The 27,750-nt window shown below is 59.7% G+C and overlaps 3 protein-coding genes across 3 annotated transcripts; all 3 read right to left on the reverse strand.

Annotated features, from left to right (window-relative positions):
- Nucleotides 1-902: 902 nt before the first annotated feature.
- On the reverse strand, nt 903-4,514 carry BESB_035870 (uncharacterized protein; the record flags this gene model as incomplete). The annotated part of the gene is made up of 1 exon (XM_029362173.1): nt 903-4,514. One exon carries the CDS (start codon nt 4,512-4,514, stop codon nt 903-905), a length of 3,612 nt encoding a protein of 1,203 aa, XP_029221138.1.
- A 3,346-nt stretch (nt 4,515-7,860) lies between these two features.
- Nucleotides 7,861-12,241, reverse strand: BESB_035880 (uncharacterized protein; the record flags this gene model as incomplete). Its single annotated transcript, XM_029362174.1, has 7 exons — nt 7,861-7,947; nt 8,500-8,676; nt 9,299-9,385; nt 9,749-9,830; nt 10,301-10,361; nt 10,834-11,236; nt 11,510-12,241. The coding sequence occupies 7 exons, from the start codon at nt 12,239-12,241 to the stop codon at nt 7,861-7,863; spliced, it is 1,629 nt and encodes a 542-aa protein (XP_029221139.1).
- Nucleotides 12,242-16,425: 4,184 nt separating this feature from the next.
- On the reverse strand, nt 16,426-27,736 carry BESB_035890 (signal peptidase; the record flags this gene model as incomplete). The annotated part of the gene is made up of 14 exons (XM_029362175.1): nt 16,426-16,551; nt 17,000-17,128; nt 17,492-17,590; nt 18,053-18,220; nt 18,536-19,158; nt 19,530-19,686; nt 19,878-19,999; nt 20,301-20,708; nt 21,056-21,754; nt 22,225-22,402; nt 22,866-23,081; nt 23,711-24,155; nt 24,720-26,254; nt 26,831-27,736. 14 exons carry the CDS (start codon nt 27,734-27,736, stop codon nt 16,426-16,428), a joined length of 5,811 nt encoding a protein of 1,936 aa, XP_029221140.1.
- Between the last annotated feature and the right edge of the window lie 14 nt (nt 27,737-27,750).

The following is a 27,750-nucleotide window of genomic DNA, read 5'->3' on the forward strand; positions in this document are numbered from 1 at the left end:
GTGCATACGGCAGCCCGGGCAGGCGCGAGAAGGAAATTGAAAAGTCGGAAGAGGAGAAGTTACGAAACGAATCAACCCCCGGCCGACTCAAAACTGAGCGTGATTCCCCGTGAAGACGAGATAGCAAGCGAAGGCGCGCGGCGATGGCACAGGGGAGAAGGGCACGTCTACGCCAACCTCGGGAGAGGACGCCATGCACTTCGCAGGCCGCTCTTCGCGTGTCATGCCAGACCTTGCTTGAGAAGATGTCGAGTCCACGGCGTAGACGTGTAAGCACACACATATAGAGACATAGGTTAACTGCATGCACTCACGCGCTGCCTCTTGCACCAAGCAGACTCGAAACGCCACGCGGAAAAAGACTGAGGATCGGGGACACGGAAGAGAAAAAGTGCGGAGAGGCAGACAGCAGGCTTGTCTACGATGCCGGAGGACGTAGGTCGCGGCCCGCTTCCGTCTCCTTTCCTCGAACTCTAACTTTTTCACTTCAACCAAGTGAAGCAGCAGCTCGCATCTCCTCTCTGCCGTAGACGCCCCGCCTGATGCCCGGCCTGATCCGAGGGTCGCCACGCGCGCATGCAGGTCGCCCCTTAGACGCTGCTGCTTCACAGAAACAAGCTGACGCATAAGCATGGACGGCCCCCCAGTGGTGCATGTTGCGCTTTCGCATCTGCTGCTGCCCTCTCTCTCTCTCTGTGTGCCGCGCGTCACCGTCGCGTGCGTGCCTCTCGCTGAAGGCTTTGCCGCGCTTTGCTTCCCAAGTATCTGCGCCTTGCTCTCGCCGGGCGGCGAGACCTCTCTCCTGCCCCCGCACACAAATAAATCCAAACATATACTTACAAATAAATTATAAATATAAATGTGTGCTGAAGGGCGCTGGGGCATGTGCCCGGGACAGGCGACTAGGTGGTCCTGTCGAAGCCCCACATTTCTCTGTGCAGAATCGTTTCTACACTTTCGAGGGCATTCAGAGGCAGGAAGAGCACGTCCTCTTCGCCGCCGCCTTCGTCCTCTCCGCGGCCGTCAAGTCGCGGCGCGCCTGCGAACCGGCCGCGCGCCACGGAGCCCACCATGCCGAGCTCCGCCGCCCACTCTTCGGTGAGGCACTCAGCGACGGTGCGAAGGCCCGCGAGGAAGATCTGTTGCCTCTGCAGCGCGCCCATCGGGCCTCCTCCCGCGGTGCCCTGCAGGTGCAGCGGCAGCTGAATGCGCCAGTCGAGAGCCGGAAGGGGCGACGCGAGAGAGACGTCTTTCCCGCTTCCTCCACTGTTCGCCGACAAGAACAGGAGCGAGGCATTCAGAGCCCCGCCCTTCTTCTGCACAGTCGCCTGTTTCGCTCCAAAAAAAAAGGCCCCCCCCGGCGAGCTATCTCTTCCGCCTCCGCCGGCTGCACCCGCAGCGGCCCCCGCCGCGTCCAGCTGCTTGAGGAAGCGCTCTTGGTGCTGCACGAGCGCCTGCAGCAGCAGAGAGCGAATCGCCCGATCCTTCTCCCCGGCGCCGCCCGCCGCGCTAGGTGCTGCCGCCCCGCCCTCCCCCGCTCCCCGCGGGCCCCACAGAGCCGGCGAGACGAGCCGGAGGGCGACAGGCTGGAAGAGGGGACTCTGGATGGCGCACACGACGGGAATGTCGAGGTATTTCTGAACGAAGACGACGAGGTGCGCGAGGAAGCCGACGGCGGCGGAAAGCGACTCGCACTCGGCAGGCGACAGCGCCGTGGGCGGCGGCGCCACAGGAGCGACCGGTGTCGTCGGAGCGCCGGAGAGACTCGCCGAGCTCGACGTGCTGCTCAAGCCCGACCCCGTTCTGCCTGGCTCCCCCGGCGGCGCACCCGACCCCGAACCCCCAAGCCCTCCGCCCCCTGAGGCCGAGGCCGTGCTCCCCGCGCCGCTGTCACCCCCCTCGGCAGCCCCACTGTCTCCTCGCCCCTCCGCCGCGGCGGGGGGCGTCGCGGCGCCGTGCAGAGACTGTGTGGAGCTGCTTCGGCGGCTGGAGACTGGCGACGGGGTGGGGAGCCCGAACAGTGAGCGCTCCAGCGCGTCCAGGGGCGGGATCTCGAAGCCGCGAATCGTCCTCTCACGGCCGTAGTTCTCAACGGGGAAAATCTGAACGAGCTCGCAAAGCATGCGGATGCGCCGGCAATACAGAGCCTGCCGGAGGAGACGCAGGTCGTGGCTCAGCACAGCGAGCGCGTTCTGCCGCGAAGGTGAACGCAGAGAAAGACACCGGCCTGCCAAAAAGCGACGCCCGTGTGCGACGGCGCACGCCACGGCTCTCGCATGTGCCCGGAGAGCCGCGAGCCGAACGAGCCGGTGAGACAGCGAGACTGACGCGGCCCCTCGGAGCGGCGCAGAATGAACAACGGAGAAAGACGGGGCGCGCGACGAAAGAGTGCGGGTCGAGGAGGAGGCGCCAGGAGAGCAGGTGGCGTGCGCCGCGGACGCGAGGTGGCTCCACGCCTCTCTCCTTTTTTTCGATCCTGCGTCATCTGTCAGGGCGACTTGCTCCGAACCAACCTCTGTGAAGGCGCCTTCTCTCTGTGCGCCGTCGTCCTCTCTCCGCGCGATCGGCCTAAGCTCGTAGGCTAGGCAAGCCGCTTTTTCCTCCGCGCTGCGAGTGCGTCCGGCTAGAGGAGCGGCGTCGGTCTCGCTTCCTGTTTGGTGCATCTCCTCCACCGCGCGTCGCTCAGTCTCTCTGCTTGCCTCGTCTTCGCGGCGAAGGAGCGCCTGCAGCTCCCTCTGCCGCGACTTCCGTTCGCCTCTGACGCGCATCACCTCCGCCCCCAGCTGCCTCATCGCCAGCAGCTGCGCCCAGAAGGCCTGCGCGGACTGCGGAGGCTGCGGCGCGCGCCCGCCAGAGAGAGATGAAGACGAGAAGGACGCGGCGCCGCCCCCCAGCACCGGCCGCGTGCCAGCATCGTGCCAGACCACGCATCGAAGAGAACACGCGGACTCCGTGGACGCCGGTGACGCGCGCAAGGAGACCGGCGACGCAGCATTGCCGCGGCGCAACCCCGAGAGAGAGGCGGCGCCTTGCGACGCCGCAGGACACCGGTTCGAAAGACTCGAGGTAGAGACAGAGGAGACCTCTCGCCCGTTGAAACCGTGCGACGCCGCGAGGTTGGTGAGGCGCTGCCCGTCAGCGAGCGTCACGACGACTGCCGGGGGAGGCGACGCGCCCGGGGGAGGAGAGCAGGGCAGAGACGCCGGCGGCAGCGCCCACAGAGCCTCGCCAGGCTGCAGAAGCCTGAGCCGCCTGAGGTTCACGCGAAGCAGCGGGATCTCATCCCTCGACGACGGCGAGGCTCTGTGGAGATTTTCCGCGGCGCCCGCGGCCTGCGTGACTCGCCGCGCGGGTCTGACGCCTGGTGACGACGCGTGCGAAGCTGACCGAGACGGCGAGGAGCCTCCCGACGACGCGCAGAACGAGGGAGGAAGCGAATAAGAAGCCGACCAAGCAGGCGCCGCAGACAGCTGAGAGTCCACGCGCACACGAGGCGACGAGGCAGAAGAGGTCGGGGGCACCGCGGCCGGAGCTAGAGAGAGCAAAAACGAGTGACAGAGGCTTGAGAGGGGGTCCAGGTCCTCCGCGCTCGAGAAGTGCGACACAGGCTGCTCCGCGTCGACACAGAGGCCGCTCTGCAGCGCCGGCAGAAGGGTCCGCGGCGGCGCCGGGAGCGACGTAGGCGTCGAGGAGGAGGAGTTTGAGAACGGAAAGTACTCGGGGCTGGAGGAGGAGACTGGGCGCCCGTCCCGCGGTCGCTGAGGGGTCCAGCTGGCACACTCGCTAGCTTGCTTCGCCGACCCAGGGGGTTCGCCCTGCTTCGCGTCCGCGGCGACCGCCGCCTCGCGCCTCAGCTCCCCGTTCTCTGGCCTCTCAGTCGCTCTGCGGGCACGCAGGTCTGCGCCCGCCGCCGCGCCTCCGGCGCCCTGCGTGACTGTCGAATCGGACCACGGCAGCACCGGGTGCAGCTTCAAGTAGAAGGCGCGCGGCGCCTCCGCCGCCTCCGCTGTCCCGCCCCCCTCCCCCTCCGCGCCAGCCTGTGACTGGCGACGCGCAGAGGCTGAAGCAGAGGCAGGACTCGAGTCGGAGAGGCTGTCCGACTCCGGCTGCGGGCGCTCTCTCCCGCGCGCGGCGCGGAAATAGGCGGGTGCTGGAGAGGGAGGCAGATGCGCAGGGATGTTGAAGAGCGAAATCGAGCGAACGAAGCGGAGGCGTCTGCCTGGAGGAGGGGGCGGCTGCACGGCGACTCGACGCCAGGCGTCGCCGTCGTTGTCAGGCAGCCTCCGTGCAGGCGAGTCTCCGGAGTAGAGACGGGGCGACGGCGGCGGCGAGGACGAAGGCGACGGCGGCGGCGAGGACGAAGGCGACGACGAGGGAGAGGAAGAAAGGGAAGAATAGAGAGAAGACACCGACTCGGAGATCCAGACAGACGAACTATTTCCATCAGAAGACCCTCCTCCGCCCTCCTCGCCCTCTTCGCCGGAGCGGCACGGAGCCCAGCGAGGAGACGTCATCCGGTCCACGGCGCCGCCGCAAAGCACTCATCGACGCAAAGTCGCAAAAAGAGACACCCGACAAAAAACGAAGAAATACCAAGGGAAAACGGAGAAAAGCGATGCTCGCGCTGGTCGCCCGCGCCCGCCGCAAAGCCCTACAAACGGCAGACGCCGGAATAGAGCCGGAGTAATCCAGTACCGCCTCCTCGGTTTTCGCTGAAATGGAAATCCAGAGTGTAAAGACGTTGGCAGCTCCACATAATTCACAAGAAACTTGACACGCGACGCGCGCGTGCCTCTCCCATTCGGCCTTCACGAGTCGAGATCGGAGACGCCAATACATGCATATATATACATATACACATATATATACATATATACACATATGTATGCATGTGTATATATATATATGTATGAAATACTGTGCTCGGGAAACGCCGCGCTGAACGTGTGAGGCCTACCGCGCTCCTTGGAGCTCGTAAGGAAGGGCGCAAACTAGGCAGCTCACTGAGCCGCGACCCATCCCCGGTCTCTCCGCCCCAGTTCGTGAATGTCTAATTACCGCGGCGAGTTCTTCCCCTCTCTAAAACCTCCACGTTGAGCATCCGGCGCAGACGGACGCCACGCGAATAGGAGCTCCGTAGAGCTCGTTGGTGAGAATGAAAGAAGCGCCGAGGCGATGCAAAGCGAACCGTTGCGAGACGCGTCAGAAGAGAGATTGAGGCAAGCGTTTGGAGGAGTGAAAAACGAGGGGAACAGTCTCCCGCAGCGGGGTTCGACAGGCTGGCAATAGTCGAGAGCGGAGGGAACGGCGAGGCGAAGCGAGAAGAAGGGAGGAAATAGAAAGAAGAAAGTTGGTGTGACAGGGCTGCAAAAACGACACAGACGCGGAGAAAGGTACCGAGAGACAGCCCCTAAAAGCGAGCATCTCTCGCCTGGAGAGAGCGATGACGACCTGCACCGCCACTGTGAAACCTCAAAGTCCTCCTCAGAAGATGCCGTGAGAAGCGCAGAAAGCGGAAACGTAAAGGGATTGGAGCAAAGAAAAAGAGAGATCGCACTGATTTATCGAGGTGTCCGGCGCGGTGTCGCAGCTGCGATCATACGGTCGCGGCTGGCTGTATCTCATAACCTGAGTCACCTTCAGGATTCTACGGACTACCCTGTCTGTGTTGATTCGGTTGAACACGTGATGAAGACAACCAAAGAACGTGCGGCATAGCCGAGATGTCGCAGGACGCGCAGAAAAGGAGGCGCTCTAGAAGGACGGAACGGCTTTCGTTAATCGAGAGGTTGCCAAAATTCCATATTGCCGAGACAGAGAGAAAAACGAAGACAGGCGCGAGGTCACCGAACCGTGGATGGTAGTGCATCTTTCTCTCCGGAGAAACGGGCGATCTAGCCACGAGCGAAGTCCCTTTTCCCGCATGTCCACGACTAGCATCGGCTTCTGCTCTTCTCCATCTCTTGATTCTTCCGTTTTCTTGTCTGGAACTCTTCTCTGCGACTCTCGGTGCGTTTTTCCAGTTCTCTCCCTTTTTCCAGTCGCGTTTCTTCGCATGCGCGTGGAAGGGACGCCGGCGCAGCATGCGCGAACGCGTGCCGCGGCTACTCTAGTAGAGATCTCTTTTGCCTAAAATTACGGACCGCCCTGGCGTTCAAAGGGGCGCGGATGTCTTCTCTTCACCTGCACGATAAAAGACTCCGTCCAAAACTGAGAAGAGACGGGGAATCACCGTTCGAGCGCGTTTGTCTTTCGAAGGGCTGCCGGCCGAGCGAAAAGGACCGGCGTTGCTAGACGCCGCGTGCTCCCCACAAAAAAAACGCAACGGAACAAAAAAAGCAAGGACACTCGAGAGCGACAGTGCGAGGAGAGGGAGTGCAGCGGCGTCCGCGCCGAAACCTGAGACAGAGTACGAATGAAAGAGGAGCCCGAGTTCTGTTTGCCAGAACAGGCGACTCGAGTTCGCGTTCGCAGTCGGCCAGAACAGGCGACTTCGAACGCGAACTCGAGAACGAACCTCAGTCCGGTGAGTTTCTTTCTCGGTCAGATCTCGCTGGAAATCTGTGTAGAATCCCGCTTTCTCGTCCTCTAGTGTCCTTGGTCTGCGTTCTTCCAGACCTCAGCTCACTGCGTAGCGTCGATAGAGAGCGCAGTCACTCTAGTTTTGGGTTCCTTTTGCGCGCAGCGCCCTGCTTTTTTCCCCTGTTTACGAAAGGGGCTGCGCTGCAGGTTCAATAGTGTCTCAAAATTCGTTCTGGACCGAAAGAGAAACGGACAGCGTCGCGGCGACGGGTGTATGTACACGTGCGCGCGCGTTGAAGTCTGCTTGTCTGTCGCTACCTGCGTTTGCACTGTTTTCCTCCATTCTGTCTGGATCTCTCTCCGCCTCCCGCGACCTGATTCTCTTCCGTTTCAGCTCGTGTAGGACTGAAGCTCGCGTGTGGGTCTCTCCTCTTGGCACGCTACATCGAGGGGACTGCGCCGCTATGTTCCTTTCGCAGAATTAGCGGCGTTAAAAACAGTCCAATCAAAAACCGATGGCGATTGGCTACCCCGCCAGAAGCTGAAAAACGTGAGCCAGCCACATGCTTGGGGGTGGAGCGAAGTCGCTATTCGGCCTCAGCAAAGCGCTGCCTGGCTGGATCTCTGTTCGCGCTGCAGAGGCGTGCGCCGTGGAGAGAAGAGCGGCTAGTCGTTTGCGCTTCAGAGACTAGCAGAGTTTGTCAGTTTCTCCGTGTGAGACGAGTCCGTCTACGAATCCCGCGTCCAGCTCGACTGAAAAGGAATGCAAAACTGAAAAGAGAGCTCCTTTTCCATGTTCTCTCAGCGGACGCGCACAGCAACGAAAAGAGGCGGAAGGCAGCAACAGGCACACCGAGCCCCAGACGGCGCCTCCGCTCATTTAGAGAAAGAAAAACCGGGCCTCGCATACAAAACAGGAAAAAGAAGACGAGCTGCCTTCATTCGATCCATCTCACCGAAACAGCGCGCAAGAGGATCCCAGTCTGACTGAGGCGATACGAAGACACACGTGCACGCGTCAGACGAGAAGCGAGACCTCAAGAACAGGAACAACCTGCGAAGGAAAAAACGACGTCGTCCCTTCTTCCTCTCTGCTTGAGAATATTCCTGGCGGTCAGCACGCGCGAGGATGTGCACTGTCCTCTCTTGAAAAAACCCCACGATGAAGGCCTCCTCCCCTGCCAACGACGAGCGAACGGTGCGCCTTCCCGACGGTCAGCTTATTCTCTCCATCTCAGAAAAAAGATAAAACTCTCTTGTGGCTGCGGCCTCACGCGCATGGTTTTTCCCTGCGCAGTGCCGCTCTCCCGTTCTCAGTTTTTTCCGTCTCGCGCGACTCTACAGCACTGCGATGACGACGAAGGAGGCGTAGAAGAGGGAGATCGGGTACGCCACCAGGTACCGCTGATCATGCATTTGCAGCGCCTGGGAGGAAAAAAAACCGGAATCTGTCGTTCGTCATTGCCAAGCCTGACCGGTCCCGAAAAACCAAGCGCAACTCAAGAGGACGGGGAGCAGACAGGCCGCCGCATGCAAACAAACATCGACGCATATATCTACACTGAGTACAGCAGTAGCGAAAGAGAGAGATGCGAGGTTGACAGAAGACAGATACACAAGTTGAACGCATATAGGAAGAGACACAGATACACTCATATATATACACATACATAGATGCACACAGACAGATACGCACGTGGCGCTAAAAGCAGGTACACGCGTCAAGACAAGGCAGCTCGACGGCGAATGCAGATACTGCTCAAATCGTCTGCGAGAAAACGCGAGAATGGTGAAAGTGAGTTCGTGCGCTCATTCCCCGGCGCCCCCCCCTGACTCGACACAAATACGCCCTTGGATATATCTTCTAGCTACGCATGCGCGCCGCGAACCCTGAATGAGCATAAAAGAACAAGCGAGTCTCTGTGCAGACGCATCCGCGGACCGCTTCAAAGCACCTGCGTTTTTTTGCGCGCTTACGGCTTCGAAGAACCTCGAGGCCGTCGCAGTGCACCAGAGGACGCAGAAGAGAGAGAACAGAAGGCCGAAAAAAGACGACTTGAGCGCTACGAAGAGCGAGGCGAGCGCAATGAGCAGCACGGGCAGCAAGCCGTAGCCGAGGATGCTGATGGTGCTGTACAGATCGATCCCTTCTCTCTGAAAATGTAAAAAAACCGAAGTGAAGCGAGAGAAAACCACATCAACCAGTTCCGCAAAACGGTAGAGGAGCGGCCGCGGAGGCCGACGCAGAGAAAAACAAGCCTGGGGGGACACACGCGCAGAGTCCCACCGCAGAGCAACGAAGTGGAAAGAGAAAAAGACTGGCGCAGGCCGCGCCCGCCAGGCGAACACGTCAAACAACCGGACCGCCTCAGCTAGGTTGTTTCCGTGCGCGCATTTCAAATATTGCGATTCAGATTCAATGCTCTGATGTGTGAGCATTCTGGTTAGTCTGTATCGTGTTTACTAACTGCAGGGACGCTGTTCAGGCCTGCTGTGCATGTATACCTAAAATTCGCGTGTCTGATTGACATTGAGCTTTTCCTACGCACTCATCCAAGATATATCCATCTATTGTGGACGCACGCACGCGCGAGCCGATGGAGAGAAGGAAAGCAAAGGGACGTTTGCAAAGAACGCCGCTCAAAGCTGAGCAGCTCGCCCAAGAGCAAATCAAACGCTGGCGAGGCCAGGGCGCATGAACGGGATAGAGAGGAGAGCAAGAAGGTCGTCTCTGAAATCGCCGAATAGGCGCGCGGAGTAGGTTTTCGGCTCTTACCGGGCTCATGAGGTTGAGAAGTACGTAGGTGCAGAGGCTGCCCACGATCGACAGACCGTAGATGTGCCCGAAGGACGCTTTTCCAAGCTGCAAAAAAAAGCATTTCGAAGCGATATCCTATCAAACTCGCCGCCGAGAGACCACAGTGGGAGGCCTGCCTGACGCGCGCCGCCCTCAAGAAGGCCTCTATTTCCTCTTCAGTCGCTGGGCAAGTTGTGCACGGCACCGCCTCTGTGCCAGGGTTGCAGCAAGGGAGGGTCCGCCAGAGACGGCCGAAAGCAAAGCCGATCTGCTGCATATCTGGTGACGCACCTGGATGCTGCAGCCGCTACCCGCTCACGAGATGCGTCGCGCATTTTCTGGTTTCTGCCGTCTGCGACGGGCATATACAGACGTGTGTGTGTGAAAAAGCGCTTCCGAGTACAGAGCAGCGAAACGAAGGCAAGTTACCATAAGGAGAAGAAAGGCCAGGGTGATGGCGACGACAAGCGGTCCGCACATGTCGGAGTGAACCAAGAGGTCGTGCTCCAGCCTGCGAAACGCAGAGACGAAAAACGCGGAAAAAATCTGTTCAGCCTCCCTCTTCGACGGCATGTCGGATTCGCAGCGACCGTGTAGACGCGTCCTCACTGCGGAGGGAGAGGAACCGCACGCGCGCGAAGCGACGACGCGACAGACGGAAGAAGCCTCGAAGGCGACGGCGCGTGGCGACGGCACATGGCGACGGCGCGTGACGGCTGCGCAGCGAAACCGAAATCGCGAAAGGCGCAGGGAAACCGAGATCCAGCCGACGAACAGACGCGCGCCAGGAGACGCGACAGAGGCAACAAAAACTACGGAGCAAATCGAGAGAAAGAATCCGCTCAATCTCGAAGAAACAAACTCAGTCGGCCGGAGGGGAGAGCCCACGGAAATGGAGGAAATAAAAAAGGCCCGCGGCAGGGGAGAAGACAAGAGCCAGGCAGCAAAAAAAGATTCAGCTGCGAGCTCCTGCTTCCTCACTTATAAAAGAAGAGGACGGATTTGACACGTTGAAGAACTTCCTCGGGGTGAATTCCCAACTCTGCACAATGGCACACACGCCAAATCGAGAAAAAAGTCACAACTCCCAGCCAGAAAAGACACCAGCAAACAGCACCGCAGCAGTTCCCGCCTCAAAAACCCAACAGGAAGAACTGAGAAGAGGCGAGAGGACGTCCAACGAGGGGCGGCGGCGAGAGGGACTCCCCTGCTCCTTCTCGTCGTCTCGCCATTTTCACTTCTGAAACTCATCCGCTCTTCTCAGTCTCGCCACCTTGCCTGTGGCTCCCCTCCCCCCTCCCTCTCCCCTTTCTCTCTTTCTTTTCTCTTTGTTCGCCTGATTCGCCAGTGCTGTCTCTGCGCCTCTGCAGATGCCGCGGATTCGCTCTCTGATCTTCACTCGCCCCGCAGAGTCTCGCTTGCTGCTGTCTCCCCTTTTCGCTTCTGCGGCTCGGACGCCGCGCGGCGGCCTTCCTATGCCCGGGCGCCTCTTCCTGCGTTCTTCCTCCTCTCACCTTCCAGCAGCGGCGGTTCATCTTCGATGGCGTCGTCCTCGTCGCCGCGGCCCTTAGCGGACTGCGCGTCTGCGGCGCCGCTCCGCGCCTCGTCCCGCGCGGCGCCGGCGCCAAAGGAGAACAAGCGGCTGAAGAATCCCTTCGGCGCGCCGCCCGCCGCGTCCTCCTCGCCCGCCGCGCGCATGCTGCCGCTCAAGCCCAGCGACGAGAAAGAAGGCGCCGCGGCGGCTCCCCCGGAAGGCACCCCAAATGCCGGATACGGCTGCTGCGGATAAAACGGCGTCGGGCGCGACCCTGCCGTTCCCGCCACAGCGTGCGCCGCGGCGTGCGGCGCGAGCGCGGACGCGAAGGGCTCCGAAGAAAAGCCCTGGGGAGCGCCCGCAGGCGCGCGACCTGGATAAGTCTGAAGAAAAAGGCCCCGCGAGCGCAGGTGCAGGCATACAATCAAATGTACGGATGTATACACACATATACACACATATACATCTACAGGATAGAGTTACGCGCACTCGCATATACATATATACATATATATCGGTCTATGCATATACGCACATATACGCACATGTAAAACCTCTGCGGTGGAGTAGACCCCGTGTCTCGCGGGTTTCCTGCGTCTGCTTGTCCGCGGAATCGCGTCTGCGCGTTTCTCTGCGTTGTGCTACAAATGTCTCACTTGTCCTGGTGCGGAGTAGAAGCTGAGGCCAACGCCGTCAGTCTTCTTGTCAGTCCACACGTTCGCCGCGAGGGCTGCGCCCTCCGCCGCGCCTCCTCCTCCCCGTCGATCGGGCTGAGGCTCGGCTCTATCGGCCTCGAGTTGCTGCTTCAGCAGAAACTCCTGATGTTCCTTCAGACTCTTCGCCTTGGGCGGTTCCCCGCCTTCTCTGGACGCTTCCTCGCCCGCGGTCCCGTAGCCAGTCGCGGCAGGATACGCCGCCGCAGAGAAGGAAGAGTAGTACGACGCCGCCGGGCGCGAGGCATACGATGACGCGCGCTGACCCGCGGGGGTCTGGGCTTGCAGGTGATGGGCGGGCGGCTGTCGCCAGTCTTCCTGGGTCTCGCCCGAGCCGCTCGCGGCCGTCTCGCGCGGCGGCGGCTGTGTAGGGAACGCAGCGCTGAGCGCCTGCGCGGCCGCCCCCCCCCCCCCGGCAGCTGAGTGAGCCTGTTGAGGCGCGGCGTGCGCGGAGTACGCGGAGGAAGCAAACGCCCGCCGACCGCCGCTCTGCGCAACGCCGTTGGGCTGCTGCGACGTGAGAAACGCGGCGCTCTGATGCAGGCGGGCCTTCGAGTCCACTTGAGGGTCAGCGGGCGCGTGCGGCGCCTGCGGAGCCTCGCAGGCGGAGGAGCCGGAGAGTCGGCGAGACGACAAGTAAGCGCCCTGTCCAGCGTTCCACGAAGACGACGCCATGGTGACAACTGCCCAACGAGAAAGCCGACGCGCAAAGACCCAAGAGGAGTGCCCGCGCTGCGCAGCGAAAACGACAAAGAGAGGCGAGAAAAGGAAGACGAGGCAGAGGCGAGGAAGAAAGGCGGCACAACGAGCGAAAAAAGAGAGAAAAGGGAGTGGGAGATGGAATTAGCAAGTACAGAGAAGGAAGAAGTACGAGAAAGAAAACGAGGGGGTCGCGCCGCCCGCGGCTGTCCAGACGCAGAGGCGTCCTGAGACGCACACGGAGCTCGAGCCTTATCAAGGCCAAAGAAAACCGTTTAAAAAAAGGATTTGCTTTGAAGGAGGACTCAGCCACACGCGGCCTTCCTCCCTAGCAGCATGGTGTACAGACACCTCTGTCTACCGCGTAGTGGAAGGCATGCAGTCAGCTTTCTGTGCGCGTGATCCACGGGTGAAAACTGGGAGCGATCCCGCAGACTCGCTGAGAGACTGAGGAACAGACGAACAGAATGAACACAGAGACAGGAAAAGAATTGTGAAGGACGCGGGAGACTCAAACGAGCGTCAAGCTCGCAAAGTTTGCGACGGCGCTTCGCCGCAGAAGGGCGATACCACGACGGCTCCACTAAGCGACAAAAACGGAAAGGAGACGGAAGAGGCAGCAGAGTCGACCGTTGCAGTTCCTTTTGCGACCAAAGAACGAACAGAGGTCGCGCTGCGCACACAAAAAGCTACGGAGGCGCACGGCGGCGCGGACGAAGGGGAAAGATGTCAAAGGCACCAGCCAAAAGGTTTAGTCTCGCTGAAGCGACGAAAGTGAGAGTGAGAAACTCGAAGAATCGAAAGAAAGCTACAAAAAAAGTCCATTTGAAGAAAAGTAGAACGGTGACAGGTCCCGAATTCGCCAACGCCCGGTTTTATGTACCAGTGTTCCAGCTCTTTCTTACGCTCGCGTTGTCGGCTCTCCCTAGCGCCCGTTAATTCCGCGATTAACTGACAGAAAAGAGGAAGAAAGCCGAAGGTACGAAGACAGTGGCGAGAGGCACAAGCGAGAAGAAAAAAACCCTAGACCCGAGCAGAAATGCAACATCGCAGGCGACGTTTTCCTCGGATAGACAACCTGCAGGTCACAAGTGTTCAGTAGTGCACGAGCGGTCTCACGGCGTTGTGTTTATTCGAGCTTCGGTTTTTCAGCAGTGAGTCTCTTTTCTGCTGCATATTTGCCTCGCAAGATATCGGCCGATTTTCCTGAGGAGGAAGAAGCAAAGGTAGATCCACACATTTTCGGGGGGTCGCTGCTTTGCTCCACCTCCTGTCTTTTTTTCTGACTGCTCACGCGAAACGCGCTCACGCTGTGGTCTAGCAGCAGCTGTCGGGGCGATCGCCGAGACGAGCCATAAAGTCATGCACGATTAACATTTTACAAAGCATCATATCGCTTTCGGCATATCGTTTATTCGGCGTGCACAAGAGCCGTGTGTCGTGGGAGTCTGCCCTGTACGTGCACTGTGCGTGCCGACCGAAATTTTTTGAGTCTTCTTAGCCGTGATCGGTACGATAGACCTCAATCCACGCAGCTGCCGCAGCGAATAGCCCGATTAAGAGTAAGTTTCTGATGCCTTGAAGCAGAATGCCAACTTCACCTTGTGCTGCTCGTAGAATGCTCGCGAGAGAAAAACAAGCGGAATGCGTGCTCGTGAAAATGTATATATATATATATATATATATATATATATATATATATTAATAAATGTAGGACATATGTATATAAATATATATGTATATATATAAGTAAAGCTTGTGCTCAAATAAGTGAGACAAACGCTTCACCGTTGTGTGCGGCTGGAGAATTTCAAGAACGACATCGTCTTCCGCGTCTCTGTAGACGCATTTTGGAGTTTCGGGTGGCTTTGTCGTCGAACGAAATGTCAAGGAGTGTAGTCCGAGGCATAAATTTACTTTCCTAAGAATGGCGTGCGGCGCGTCACATCTCCCCTTCTGAAGTTTGTCAGCGTCTGGGTCCGCGCACTGTAGCAGCCCACAGGCGGCGTGCATGTTATTTTCCACTCCCCTGCAGGCAGGAGCGTGCTATCCTCATTCTTAAGAGGTACGCTGCCGAGACTGGAGCTTTCCTCAGAGTCCGCGGGAGTCTCGTCGCGCTGAGTGTAAATAATTCATTGGATTCGCCGAAGATTGTTCTCTCCGATCCGTCTTGGAGCGGTTTTCACAGAATGAGTTTCGCGCTTGAAGAGCACACTGTGATTTCCTCATTTGTCATGCGTGTGCGGAGAGAAGACAGGGGTCTTTTCGTGCTTCTTTCCTTCTCCGCACGACAGCGAAGACGACACATGCGACGCAGGGTGCACGCTCTGCCTCACAGCTGACCACGAAACGATTTAGGGACACGGAAAACGAGCGAAAACGCTCACGAAGCAATGAACACCAGTAAACTTTGCACTGTTATGATTGCATCTCGCTGCGTCGAAGCTCGTGTCCGAGCTGCGCATATCAAACTTTCCCTCACTGTCAAGGCCGCCGTCTCTTTCGTCGCATGCGAGGGCCACATGGCGGCACCCGAACAGCCAAGAAAATGCAGTAGGCAAGCGAAACTCTATCGAGGCCCCAAAAAAAGCGATGCATCGGCAATTCGCATCACGAATAAGCCACACGGGACGTTGACGTGTCCGAAATACACGATTAAATACACAAGCTTATGCTACGGATGCGTATGTGCGTCCCGTGCATATGTCGCTCGCGTGTGCCCTCGGTTTGGGGCTTAAGAATCCTCCACCATGAAGCCTCATGAAATAGGCATGCAGGAGTCGGTAAGCGATGTAGCCTGAGGTCCAAATTGAGAGATCACGACACACTTCTTGCGGTATTACGTCGCCTCAATCGGAAGGAACCCGCCTGGCAATGCCGCACAGAGACGGGTCCTTTCTACTCTCCAGTCAAGGCGGACGACCAGCCGCGCAACATGAAAAGCAACAGAGCCGGAAACCTGCGGCAACGCATTCGCAGGAGGAGGTATGTGTCCGCGGAGTCGCCCGGAACACCGGCAAGAAGTCGTAATCAAACTGCAAAAATAGATGAAACTGCGTTGACTTCTAGCGTCACTCGGCGGATGCATGAGCACACGCCTACACTGGAGCAGGTTACGCGAATGCACATGTGTATACGCCTGATGGAACACCAATGGGGCAAATACATCATTGTAGCGAGAAAAACTGGTGGTGCTTCCATTTTCGCCTGGCGCAGGCAGGTGGGAAGCCACCCCTGACGTACGCACCTCGGATGTACGTACACCCCTCACGCAATCACCTCGGGTGTACATACACCCCTCACGCTGATATGATAGCCCCGACGAAATTTGTACGCGTGAAAACACAAGTGCCAGGTACGCGACCGAGCTGCCGGGACGCGCGAACATTGTCAGCATGAATCCGCGGCGCTCCGACGCAGTTGCCAAAAACGCTGGCTGCTGCTCGGTCTTCTTTCACATACGCATCGTTTCTCTACGTCGCTCGAGGTGTACAGACACTCGACGTGTTCGCGTCCCGGACGGCTGCACACAAGGTTGTTCACTGCTGTCTAGTCGCCTGCATCCACGCCACGACACGCAGGGAGTTGTTTTCAAGCACTTCAACACCTTGAAATCACGTTGTCCATTGGAACTCGGTACAAACGCTTCTTTCTTGCTCTGTGCAGTCGACGGGCGTCAACCCTCCGCGGCCATCAGGCCAGCAACTGGCACGTGCCCAACAGCACCTCTACACACGAACGCGTGCACGACAGGCATGAACGTTCTTCTCTTCCCGCCCATTTCTTCACTGACTTCTCTCAGGCTCCTCTTCAGTCTGCAGTTGCTTGGTGCAGCATCTCCGTGAGCAGGAGCGGCCGGGCTGCAGGATGAAGCTTCTCTGGCGCCCTCCTCTGTACCCAGCAAATACCACGACCCTTCCAGTGCACAAAAAAAAAGAAAAAGCGGGAGCCGCGAGAAGCCTCTATCCCTGAAACTCACAGGAAGCAGCTGCTGCGGCCCTTCCCGTGTGTCATAGGGCTTCACCTCCGTAGTAAATCGCGTGCACACAAGCGCGATGCGTCTGCGCCTCGCTCGCTTTCTCGCTCTCTTGAGTGACGCGCAGGCGAGGCATAACGGAGGAAAACGGGGAGAATGCCGCCTTCCAAAACAGCAGCAGCTTCTACTCATCCGCGAAAGATGCTTTTTTCTGCGCGGCCTTCTGACGTTTCGCAGTCGTCAGCTTCTTCTGCATGCCCGGGATGCTGATGCGCACGTCGCTGATCATACAGAGAGCCACTTCCGCGAGCTGAAGACAGAAGATCAAAAAATGCTGTGCAAAAGACTGCCCAGGCCTGAGTTCTGCAGGCGCTGCGTCAGAACGCCTCACACATTGATGTAGGCCATCAAAACGTTGACCTTGGACTTTTATCTACCCGCGCGTTGGAAAAGGCATCCATCGCGGCGATATACACACAGGCGGCTGCATATTCGCGTAGAGAAACCCTCAGGCGGCAGCACAATAATCCTACGGACACGAGGGAAACCAGGCCGCATGCGCAGGTCGCCGTGGCGCATGCACACGCGCCAGCGCATGCAGCGTCGCGCAAGCAATGCTTTTTTCGCAATCGGCGTCGCCACAAGTCGTGTGCCGCACGCTCGCACCACCTACAAACACTGAGCAAGCCACGGAGCCCAGTCACCTCCAAAGATTCGTGCGAAGCGTGTTTACGACTTTGTTCTGGCATCTCGCCTACCGTGACAGCTTTGATGAGTTGTTTCTGGTGGCTGTCTTCGACTTGCTGCATGAAGTGCTTCAGCACGGCCTGTCCTGCCTTGCCCTTCTTCATCGTGCCCGGGACGAGCTTCGCCTTGAACTTGTATTTCTACAAGCAAGCATTCAAACTCACGCAGAATCATGCACGCGTATTCGCGGGCTCCGACACAGAACGGGCGCTAGAAAACTCTTAGCGCAAGCAAACTGACAAGACTACCGGCGCAGGGGTTCAGGTACACGCAGGCCTAAGCGGAAATCTGAGCACGTAAAGAAACATATGCGCGCGTCGAGAAAACGAGCGCGCGACAGTACCAACCCAACGGGCGCTAGCCTGGACTCGCACACGAGTGCGACATGCAAAAGGATGAAGCTTGCGGCTTCGTTCTTCGGGGTGTGAGATTCTTTCGTTCTTTGAAGTCTGCAGCTCCTTTGTTTGAAGCGTGGAGTTCTTTCATTGAGGTGTGGGGCTTACGCTCATCGCAGAGTAAGGCGCGGTCACGGGCACGGCGCAGAGCAGCGCGTCCTCAGGGAGCGGCGCGGCCGTCAGGAGGTCGATTTGGCTGCATTGTTCCTGAGAACACAGAAGGCGTCGGGAAGTGAAAAGATAAAACCTCTGCGCCATCTCTCGCTCACGAAATGAAGGGCTGAAACAAACTGTGTCAATGCCTGTTCACAGCCCCGCGGTTTGGGCCTCGTCTCTCGCGCACACGAATCAGGACGCTGCATGCCAGACAAACGTCCTTTGGCAAAAATTAATCGCCAGCAATCCACTACGGCGTCATTACAGAAACACGTGGGCGAGTATGGGTGACCAAGAGAGCGAATGCTCCAGCGAAGAAGAAACTCAACTCTCTTGCCGCGCCGCCAACGGTGTCTGCTGCAAGCCCGTCGCACAAAATGTACGTATATTCAGATAAATGTATCTGTATCAATATGCATATATAGAGATATGTACACATAGCTTTCTTTATAGTATATATATACATGTATGTCGGCGAGGGTTTGTGGGCGACAACCAAAGCTACCCACGCACCGCGAGCTTCTCGTCGACGCCGGGGTCTTCCTCGTCAAAGATTTCCTTCAGTTCGCGTCGCTCTTCGCGCAGCTGGGCGGCTTTCCGCCCGGGAGTCTTCTTCGGAGCCGAGGGGCTCGCATCCACCCCCCCTGCAGGCGGCGCCGATTCCTTGCCACCCGTCTTGATCTGAAAGAAAAGAAGGCGAACACGAAGGAAAGGCATTTCATCAAGAGAGATATATATCAAAACAAAACATCATCCACGAACGAAAAAGCGTACTAGACCAGGTGTATGCACACCCACAAACGGAAAGATATTACTCCACACGTACATACACATATACATAGATTCGTGTATATTATTGTGCATACTGTAGTGTGGTTCGGCATGCATGCCCGACGAAGGAGACGCACGTGCAAGAATGCCCAAGGACGCGTGTGCGCCGCGAGCTACTCCAGAATTCCAAAGAAACGTGCGCATCGTTCGCGGAGGGGCCCTTACCTCTTCAGCGCCGATGAGTGACATTTTGAATTTCCTTTCTTCTTCGTCTTGGTCGGGGTACTTTTTCTTCATTTTGGCGAGTTTTCCTCTCTTTCCTCGGGGGACGGGTTGCATGCGGGGCCCCTTAGGCTTGTTTTTCTTTCCCTCTCCCTCGTCCTTCTGCTTGTCCTCTCCCTCTTCGAGCTCGCGCTTTTTCTTCATCCGTCGCCTTTCAGCTGCGGACACTCTCTTCTTCTGCACGACGCCTTCTCCAGTCGCCTCTTCTTCCTCTTCTCTCTCTTCTTCTTCCTTTTCGCCGCTCTCTTCTTCTTCCTCTTCTTCCTCCCCCTTGCTGGGTTCTTCCTTCACGGCGTCGTCGGTGCCTTCTTCCTCAGAAGTGTCATCTTCGTCCTCAGACTGCGACGTCTCTTCTTCCTCCTCCCCCTTGGCGTCCTCCTCCGTCTCCGTAGCTGCCTCGCCGGTGCAGGCGTCGAGGAAGACTTCTTCGTCCTCTTTGCTTCTTCCCTCCGTCCTTCGCGCTCGTGGCTCCTCGGCAAACAGCGGCACGCTGCCTTCGCTCACTGCGCGTCGGCTCCTCCGCGTGCCCGCTGACGTCGTCCCGTCGTCCTCGGAGTGAAGTTGGTCTGGACACAGAAAATTCGTCATCTCTCCAGTCACATGCAGAGCAGAAAATGCCGAAAGTTAACCTTAAAATTGCCCAAAAACATTAGTAAAACCTGCAAAATCAGCAATCATACCGAAGCCCTTTTTTCAAGATTTTCTGGAGTGGATTCGGATCCTCTCTTGCGCGCAGCACGTGGTCGCGATTAGGAAGGCGCGGTGACCCGCACGCGGAGATTTGCAGATGCGCACACAGGGCTAGAGGCCGCTGAGTACATACCGGCATATAGAGAGTACAGGGACGCATGGTGGACCTGCCCGACCTCTCCATGCAAGCACACTCGCACGGTGTGCTTGCATGGAGAGTCTTTTCAAGGCTGAGCAACTGCCTCACCTGGAGACGCGAGCTTGTCTGAGAGGTACTGCTGCAGCGTGAGGAGCTCTTTCGCAGAAGGGACATCGGCTGAGCTGAAGCCCTTGGGCGTCGGACCGTGGTCTGCGCTGCGGCAACGCACAAGCTCTTTCTCTTGTTTTATCGACAGCCGCCGCACCTGCATCGATCGACACAATTAATGAAAAAAATGGGCGTATATTTACATGTAATGGTGGTGCTCAGCGGTTCACGCAGGTATATATTACATGTATATATATGCGTATACGTGCAACACCACGGCGTGCGCACGAGTGCATGCGTGTCGGGTTTACGCATCGTCCATGACGACGCTTGCGAGGACTGACTTACGATGATGTGGATTTCTCTTTCGTCGCCGGAGTCGCCTTCATCGTCGACGCCGCTTTGTTGGAGATCCACGCTGCTGTGGGAGAGGAGCTCGCGCGGCGTAGGGAGGGTTTCCTCGGTGAAGCCTGCAGAACAAGGGAACACAGACATCGGCAGACATGGGTCGTTAGGGAGGCGCGTCTTCAAGATTTCTGTGTCTCGCGTCTCACCCTTTCTTCTTCTCGCGACGCAGCGACGGAGGGCGTCGGGTGCGACTCCAGGCTGCCTGTCTTGAGTCTTCGTGATGCGAGAGGAATTCAGAGGCACCGAGAGCCGTGTACGCCTCACGCAGATGCGCACGCATGGGAGACGACTCTAACAGCATCCACGCCTCTTTTTCTTCTGCGCTTGGGGCCTCCTCCATCCCCATCTCTGCCGCTTGCTTACCGTCGGGCGGCGGGCCTTCGTCGACGCTCACGCGTCGGCTGAAGCGGCTTCCGAGCGAGGTGAGGCTATGCGTGGAGACGATGGAGCGCTCGCTGTAGGCCGAGGGACTCCTGCGCCAGCTCTCCTGTCGCTTGGTTCGTGCGCCTCCTTCGCCGCCGAGGCTCGAACCCGAGCGGCTGCTGACGGCAAAGCTCTCGCGGTCTTTAGGCCCGCGCTTCGCACGCGGCGAACCCTTCGCGTCAGCCTCCGCCGTCGAGACAGGCGTGCGGATCCCCGACGCGCAGAGGTCAATCACCGCTGCTGTCTCCGCCTCGCCCGGACGCGTCAGCAGCAGCGATGGCGGCCGCGAGTCCAGCGGCTCCGCCGGCGACAACTCCGGCGACGACCGGCGCGAGGGAGGTCCGCCCTCTGCACAAGAAAAAACGCCACAGCGCAGGAATCAACGCGATGCAACCGAGCGAAGCGCGGCAGTCGGCGACGCACTGACAGACACGCAGACTGGCAGCAGACTCCAGACGCCGGTGGATCTCACAGAGACACGGAGGAAAGGCCATCAGGCCCCCCTCTCGCAGGCACGGAGACGCACGCGCCCAAAGCGACCGCCTCTGCTTGCCTCTCTCCGCAGGAGCCCCTTCCCGGCTCCCGACTGGCCGTCCGCAGCTCGCTGAGGGGACTGCAGCCCCTAGCTGCCCCCTCTTCTCCCCTCCCCTTCCCATTTGAGACCCAGCGGCCTCGCGGCTGTCTCTGCGCCTCACCTTCTCCAGAGGCATCCTCGCTGCTTCGGCGGCGGGCGGATCGTAGCGTGGCGAGTATCTCGTCGTCTTCGTCTGAAGCCGCTCGCCAGTTGTGGACGAATCCGGTCAGGCGTCTGCGGAGAGGCGTGTGAGGCCGAACCGCCTCGTCGTCATCGTTGCCGCGGTCGACGCGCAGGGCTGGCGGGGTATCGCGGTCTGCGTCATCCTCGAGTTCGGCGCGCATCTCCTCTTCGATCTGCACGAGGAGGGGACCCGCGGGATCGTCGTGGCGCGGGATTACTTCGGGGGGGAGGCCATCGAACTCGACGTGCAGCGCAGTTATCGTTTTTTCCACGACTTTCGGCGGGTCGGGCGAGAACGTGACGTGGCAGTCGTCGCCGGCCTTGGAGAGCTTCGAGGAGCTCCGCCGGCTGCGGCTCTCGCTCTCCGCGCGCGCCATGACCTCCTCCGCCCCGTGCTGCAGCGCAACTTCTCGCAGCTTCTCCAGCATCAGCAGCTGGTGCGTCTCTGCGCTGTACTGCCGATGCAGCAGCTCCTGCTGCAGCGGCCGCAGGCTCTCTGCACACGGGGCGCTCGCCAGAGAAGAAGACGACGAGCTGACGCGCCGCGCCAAACGCTGTCTCTCCGCCGCGACTAGCTGCGCCTGCTCCTCCAGAGTCGCCTGCTTCATCTCTTCAATCTCGGCTGCAGCTGCTTCGCCTGCGAGACACACGCGCGCACGCAGCGGCCACGTCACGCGCGTCACACATACCCTGGGGACAGAAAAAGGAGCTAGCGAAGAAAGAATCGCCCCTTCCTCCAATCCGCCACGCGACGCATATCGAGGGACAGGCCTCGCCTGCGCGAGGGCAGATGTGCAGACGAGACGAGCCCTGCAGGGGAGAAATTTCCATCCGCGGCTTCTTCCTCTGTCTCCGCCTCGGGGCTCCAGGCCCAGGAGCGGCGCCTAGAGGCCGCAGCGGGCACTCCCTCCCTTCCCTTGCCTGTCCCCCCCCCCCCCCCCGTCTTCCCCGTGAGAATAGACCTGCGCAACGCCGCGCAGGCAGCCTCCCCTTCTGCGTGTGTCGCGCCGCGCAGCCTCTCTCTCTCGTAAGCTAGGCACGTCCTCCTGCCTCTTTGCGCTTGCTCGACTCGTCGAGGCAGCCTGGTCTCTAGAGGCACTCTCCTACCTCGCAGCTCTGCGATGGCCTTCGCGCTGAGGTGCCCCGTGGGGTGGCGCTTGCGAATGCGCCGCCCGGCGGGCGTGTCTCGGCTCGCGTTCGCTTCGTCCTCCTCGATCGTCGCCCGCGAAAACTCCACGCTGCCGCGCGAGTCCCGGCCGCGACGTCGGAATGCGCTGCCCTCGTGCTGCAGCAAAGAGACCATACGAAATCAAGAAGGTGAAGGCGCGCCATTAGCGACGCCGAGTCTACCCGACACGAAAGAAAGCCCGGCGCAACCTGAAAGCCTCACATGCACGCGAGAAAAAAAGGCGACACATAGCGAACCCGAAAAAGTGCCAAAGCCGACCCGCGCGATCCCCTTCAGACCCCCCAAAGGCTCCGCGGACTCTTATTTCCTTCTCGCAATGGGCTTTGAAAGAGGTGCGCGTCGCCGCTGAGGAAGCCGCAGGCACTCAACTCATGTTCCGCGCGCCCACCTGCTGGCTCGGCAGCTGCTGGCTGCAACTCTTATCCCCCCCCGCACTCTTTTGGTCTGATCCGAAGTACGCAGTGAGCTAACTAGATACAAGGAACCTGACAAGCCCCCCCCCCCCCCCCCCCCCCCCCCCGCACTCCACGACAGCGTATTTGTTTGATCTGCGACCTACGGCGCCCAGCGAGGGACTTCGCGACGCCTCGCGCAGCTGCTCCTCGAGCTGCTGTTTGACTTGATTCAGTTGCTCCTCCAGGTGGCGTTGGCGCTCCTCTTGCTGCTCCAGCTGCGCAAGCAACTCCTCCTTGCTCTTTCGCGGCAAGCCTGCAGTCGACCCTTCGATGTCTGACGCGCGACGTGAATCAATCACTTCCCTCAGCGCCTCCAGGCCCTGAAGCAAAGAGGAAAAGCGCACGCCAACGCACGGGAATCCAATTTCTTTTTCGAAAAGAACTGCCGCGGCCCTGTCCTTGCGCGCCTCAAGCTCCCAAAACGCTCCCACCGATCTTCCTTCTTAGCGCAGATCCTGCCCCCCGACACGGCGTGGCGCACTAACGCCTGGAGGCCGCTCGGCTGCATCCCTCGTGGGAGTCCCCCCTGCAGACCGGAGGAATGTCCAGCGTCCTCCTTTCTCCTCGTGCAATCCGAGTCAAGCTGCAGATCTACGTCGCTTGCCACCCCCCCGAAGGATGCAGTCCTCGCGTGTGGATCTGCACCGCTTCCAGTGCTAAAGAATTTCGTGGTTACTGCCACTCGAGTGGATCGTCGTCTTTCCCACACTTTCGCAGATCTGTCGTCTGAAGCGCGAATCGTTTTACCCTGCCCTGTTTTCTTTCACCCTGCTGCGTTTTCTGCCTCAAGGCTTCGATCACTCCCTGGCATGTGCGCCAGTCCGCTCGCCGCTGGGAGCCGGTCGAGTGCACGCAGTCTCAGCAGTCTCGACGCATCTCGGTCGAGGCGCGCCTCGCGTCCCTCCGCAGTCCAGCGCCCTGTTTTTGAAAAAAAAAAGTCGACACTCACCGCTCGCTGCTGGATGTCTCCGTTTCGTAGGAACCCCGTAGGTTTGCGCGCCTTTCTTCTAGGCAGCACGAGGCGCCCCTCTTCTTCGCCTCCGCCGCCGCCCAGTATCGTGTCGGCGCGCTCTGCTGGCTCGAGGAAGCCGATACGCGTGAGCCGCCTCTCGGCAGTCCCCCCCTCCTCCGTCTCAGCGGCGAACGCGCACTTCTTCTTCTTGCCCGCCTCGTCTTCGCCCGCCGCAGCGACCTCCACCCCAGCCGGCGTCGCCGGCGCCGGCGAGGAGGCAGTCTGCGCGTCTTCCTGCGCCTCCTGCAGGAAGCGCTTGCGAAGCGCCACGTGGCGCGCCACGGAGGCTTCATCCGCCAGCCGAAACAGGAGGCCGAACCCCATCTCGAGGCGGTGAATCTGAATAAAGTTGCGGCGCCCGCGAATCATGAACGAACCGGTGCTGCAAAAAAAACGAAGGACGTTGAAAACGCATCACGCACACAGCGAGGCGCGAGCGCAGGCGGCACAGGAAGGCCCTCAGCAGGCGCCACGCTGCAGCGAACGTTCCCGCGTACAGTGACAGCCGCTCTCTCTCGACGAGGCGTCTCGAGTCCTCGCCATGCCGAAAGCAGCTCCAAAAGGCCTCCCCTCTTCTCTATGCAGGCCGAGTAAGTATCTAAACTTGGTGAGTTCTACACTCACGAGGCCGCCACGTCTAGGCCCGCCCCTCTGTTCAATGGTCTCTGCCTCGTTCTTGGCACCTGCGCCCCACAGAGAGTTAGATCACAGCGTCTCCCCTCCCAAGCTGAGTCAGTCTGTGCGTCACGGCGGCATCGCCGTTTCGGCGCGACTCCTCCGCCCTCCGCTCTCCGCCCTCCGTTCTCCGTTCTCCGCCCTCCCCCTGCAGCCTTGCACGTGTTCGAGTGTCAGACACATGCACAGGGCTGCGGCTAGGCTGTCGCTCCGCGAAGAGGAGACAGTGCAGGGCTTTCTGCTGTCTCGAGATTGCAGAACACTCGCGTACCTGAGGTAGAGCCCAGTGGGGGCAGACTTGGAGACTTGGCGGCCGTATACCCACCAGGCGGCGACGGGGCTTTTGGTGCTCCAGGCGCTGCTTCGGCAGACGGCGAATTCTCCGCACTGCTGCAGCGTGGAGACGGGCACGGGCGGCTCGAGAGGGTCGGCCTTGTCTTCGCCTTTGTCTTTGTTTGGGTTTTTGATGATGCAAGTGGCTGCCCCGTGGACGTCGGCGTGGACATAGACGTCCTGCGGGCGCAGGTAGCGCCTGAAAAGGATTTCGTTCTGCTGAGCATCGCGGCCGGCGAGCACCAGGTAGCGGTCGCTGGAGACAAACCAGTGAAACTTTTCGAACCAGAACGGCTTCCGCACTTTCTGCAGCTGCTGCTGCGCCTGCAGGACCTGTAGGTCCTGCAGCGCGATCGCGTGCTGTGCCTTGCGATCCGCCGCCGCCAGCGCGCTCTCCGTCGCGACTGCCGTCTTGTGGATCTTCGCCCTGATCTGCTTCACCTGCGAGTGCAGCAGCTGCGCGTTCCCGTGCGCCGACAGCGTAATGTCCACCGGAACCACTACCGTCTCCAGGGTCTCGTCGTAGTGACCCGAAGCCGCCGCCCCCGGCTTCTCCGCCTCTGCGCCGTCGCCCGGCGCTTCCTCGGCTCCGGCGTCGACGGGGAACGGCCGGGCCTCGAGCAGCAGGAGGGCGCGTTGCTTCTCCAGCTTCAGATCATGGACGTGGACCGCGAGCGGGTGACCCTCCTTCGCCTGCTGCTTCATCTGTCTGGCGAGCTCCTCCCAGTCGACGCCCGTCGCGAGCGCGGCGCGTAGGAGCTGAATGATTTGCTCCACAAGCAGCACGTTGTCCTCCACGGCCGACGCCTGTTGCAGCAGGTGTGCGGCCTCTTCTTCAAGCTGCTGGATGCGCTGCTCCTGGTCGCTCTTGATCTTCTCGACGCGGCTGAGCGCCTCCTGCCGCGCGGCCGCCTCCGCCCGCTCGCCCTTCTGCACGTCCACGCTGCTGAAGTACTCATCCACGCATGCGTTCACGTCCCGAAAATGCAGCAGCACTCGCGCGCCGGGGGCCACGTCGCCATGCGCGGCGGCGATCGCGGCGGCCAAACCCGCAACATCTTCCGCGCGCTTCTCGCTCGCTTCCGGTTCCTCCTCGTCCTCCCTCCTGCTCTCTCTCTCCTCTTCTTCCTGGGTTTTTTCTGGGCGCTTCGAGGTCTCAAGCGCCTGCGCCTCCGCCTCCTGGCGGTGCACGGCGGCCTGCGCGCGTTGTTCGCGCTCGCGCTGAATGTCCTGCAGAGAGGGGAGGATTGGCAAGCCGCTGAACTGCCGCAGGATGGCGGGCGCGAAGTCATCGTAGTCGTAGAGCAGCGCCGAGGAGGGAGCGGCTTTGTCGTCCCCCGCTGCCTTCGAGGGCGCCCGACGCGTAGCGAGGATGTACCCCTCTACGGGCAGCGTCGCCAGCGCCTGGCTAGACACCTCGACGGGGAGCGAACCGACGCCAAGGAAGTCTTCAGACGAGCTCACAGAGCGAAGCTGGAAAAGACAGACAGCACGGGTGCAACGACGGGTCACACACGCAGAACGAAGAGGCTAACCGCAAGCCGAGGGCGCCTCACTGCGGCTCACAACAGCAAGCGCCGTCTGCCTGCCTTCGTTGCGCCCGTGCCTCAACTCCCCGCGCCCACTAAAAGAACAGCTGCCCATGAAAGAAGACCAAGGGGGCGGAAAGGAAAGCATTTCACCTCCCCCCCCCCCCCCCCCCCCCCCCCCCCCCCCCTGGCAAAGGGCCCCCGCGCTTTTTTGGCGGGGGCCCTTTGCCCTCGTGTCACGTGACTCTAAAACAACTACGGGCTCCTCCTTTCCTTCGATTCCCCTGCAAACGCTCTCTCCCTTGGAAATCTGCAGGGAGCATTCCTGCGGAACTGCTTAAGCGTTTTTATTTTAAGAGGCTGCTAAGTCGATAGCCACAACCTGCTTCTGCTGCGGGACGCACGCTGGGTGGTATGTGCGTGCGCCAGGATTTCGTAAACCCATATCCAGCATCGGTCTGCAATCGGGCAAAAAGCGACATTCGTGTGTGGAGCAGACATTGAAGAGCAGATCTCTTACTGTCCGGAGGCACTCGATGACGGCTCGATGGAGCACAGGAGCGGCTTGTTCGACTCCTTCCAGCGTGAGCGCGCGCTTTTTGGCGCCTTCGTCCCCTTCTGTCGCGACGAGAAGGCCATGGAGAGCGAGCGCGGGGTTGACAAAGGGCGCCAGGCGGCCCACAGCCTGCGCCCAAGTGATGTGCGCGGCCTTTTGAGGTTTTTCGCTCCTTTTCTCCTGCGCCGCGATCTCCTCCAACACGGCCTGCAGCTGTCTCTTGACAGTCTCGACAGTCAGATCGACGGGGCGGAGCCCGTCACGCAAGAGAGACATCTCCGGGGGAACGACTCGGTAGTACTCTCTCACGGCGATCCGGTGGGGCTGCGTCTCCTGCTCGCGCTCACCTCCCTTTCCCTCTCCCTTAGTCCCCGACCTCTCTGTGGCCGCAGCTGCAGGAGCCGCAGACGGGGTGAGCGTGTGGCTCCTCAGCACCGCGAGAATGAGGTTTTCGTGGTCCGTGAGAATGATGTTGCCTGCGACATACAGCTCGACAACGAGATGAAGTGTGCTTTCCCCCCTGCCGAAAGTCAGCGTGACTACGCGGTCCGCGCCGTGTTGCTGGATATCCTCCAACTTCTTGGTTCGCAGTGCCTTGCGGAGGCGCATGCAGAACGGCGAAGGCAGGGCGCCCTTGTCCTTCTTCCACTCTGTGGTATACATGCGGAAGCCCGCGTGAATGAACAGAAAGACTTTCGAGTCGCGGCCCGCGAACTTCAAAATGTAGCTGCTGCTTCCGGCTCCGCGAGCGCCCCCTCCAGTCGAGAAGTCGTAAACGTTCGCGACGCGCAGGCCTAAAATCAACGGCCTCACAGACGCCACCACGGCGCGCACATCGAGGGCGCCCACACGCTGTTTGGTCGGCGCCATTCTCTAGCCGAGAC

Source organism: Besnoitia besnoiti, chromosome II, assembly GCF_002563875.1.
Source record: "Besnoitia besnoiti strain Bb-Ger1 chromosome II, whole genome shotgun sequence".
NCBI classification, from domain to species: domain Eukaryota; phylum Apicomplexa; class Conoidasida; order Eucoccidiorida; family Sarcocystidae; genus Besnoitia; species Besnoitia besnoiti.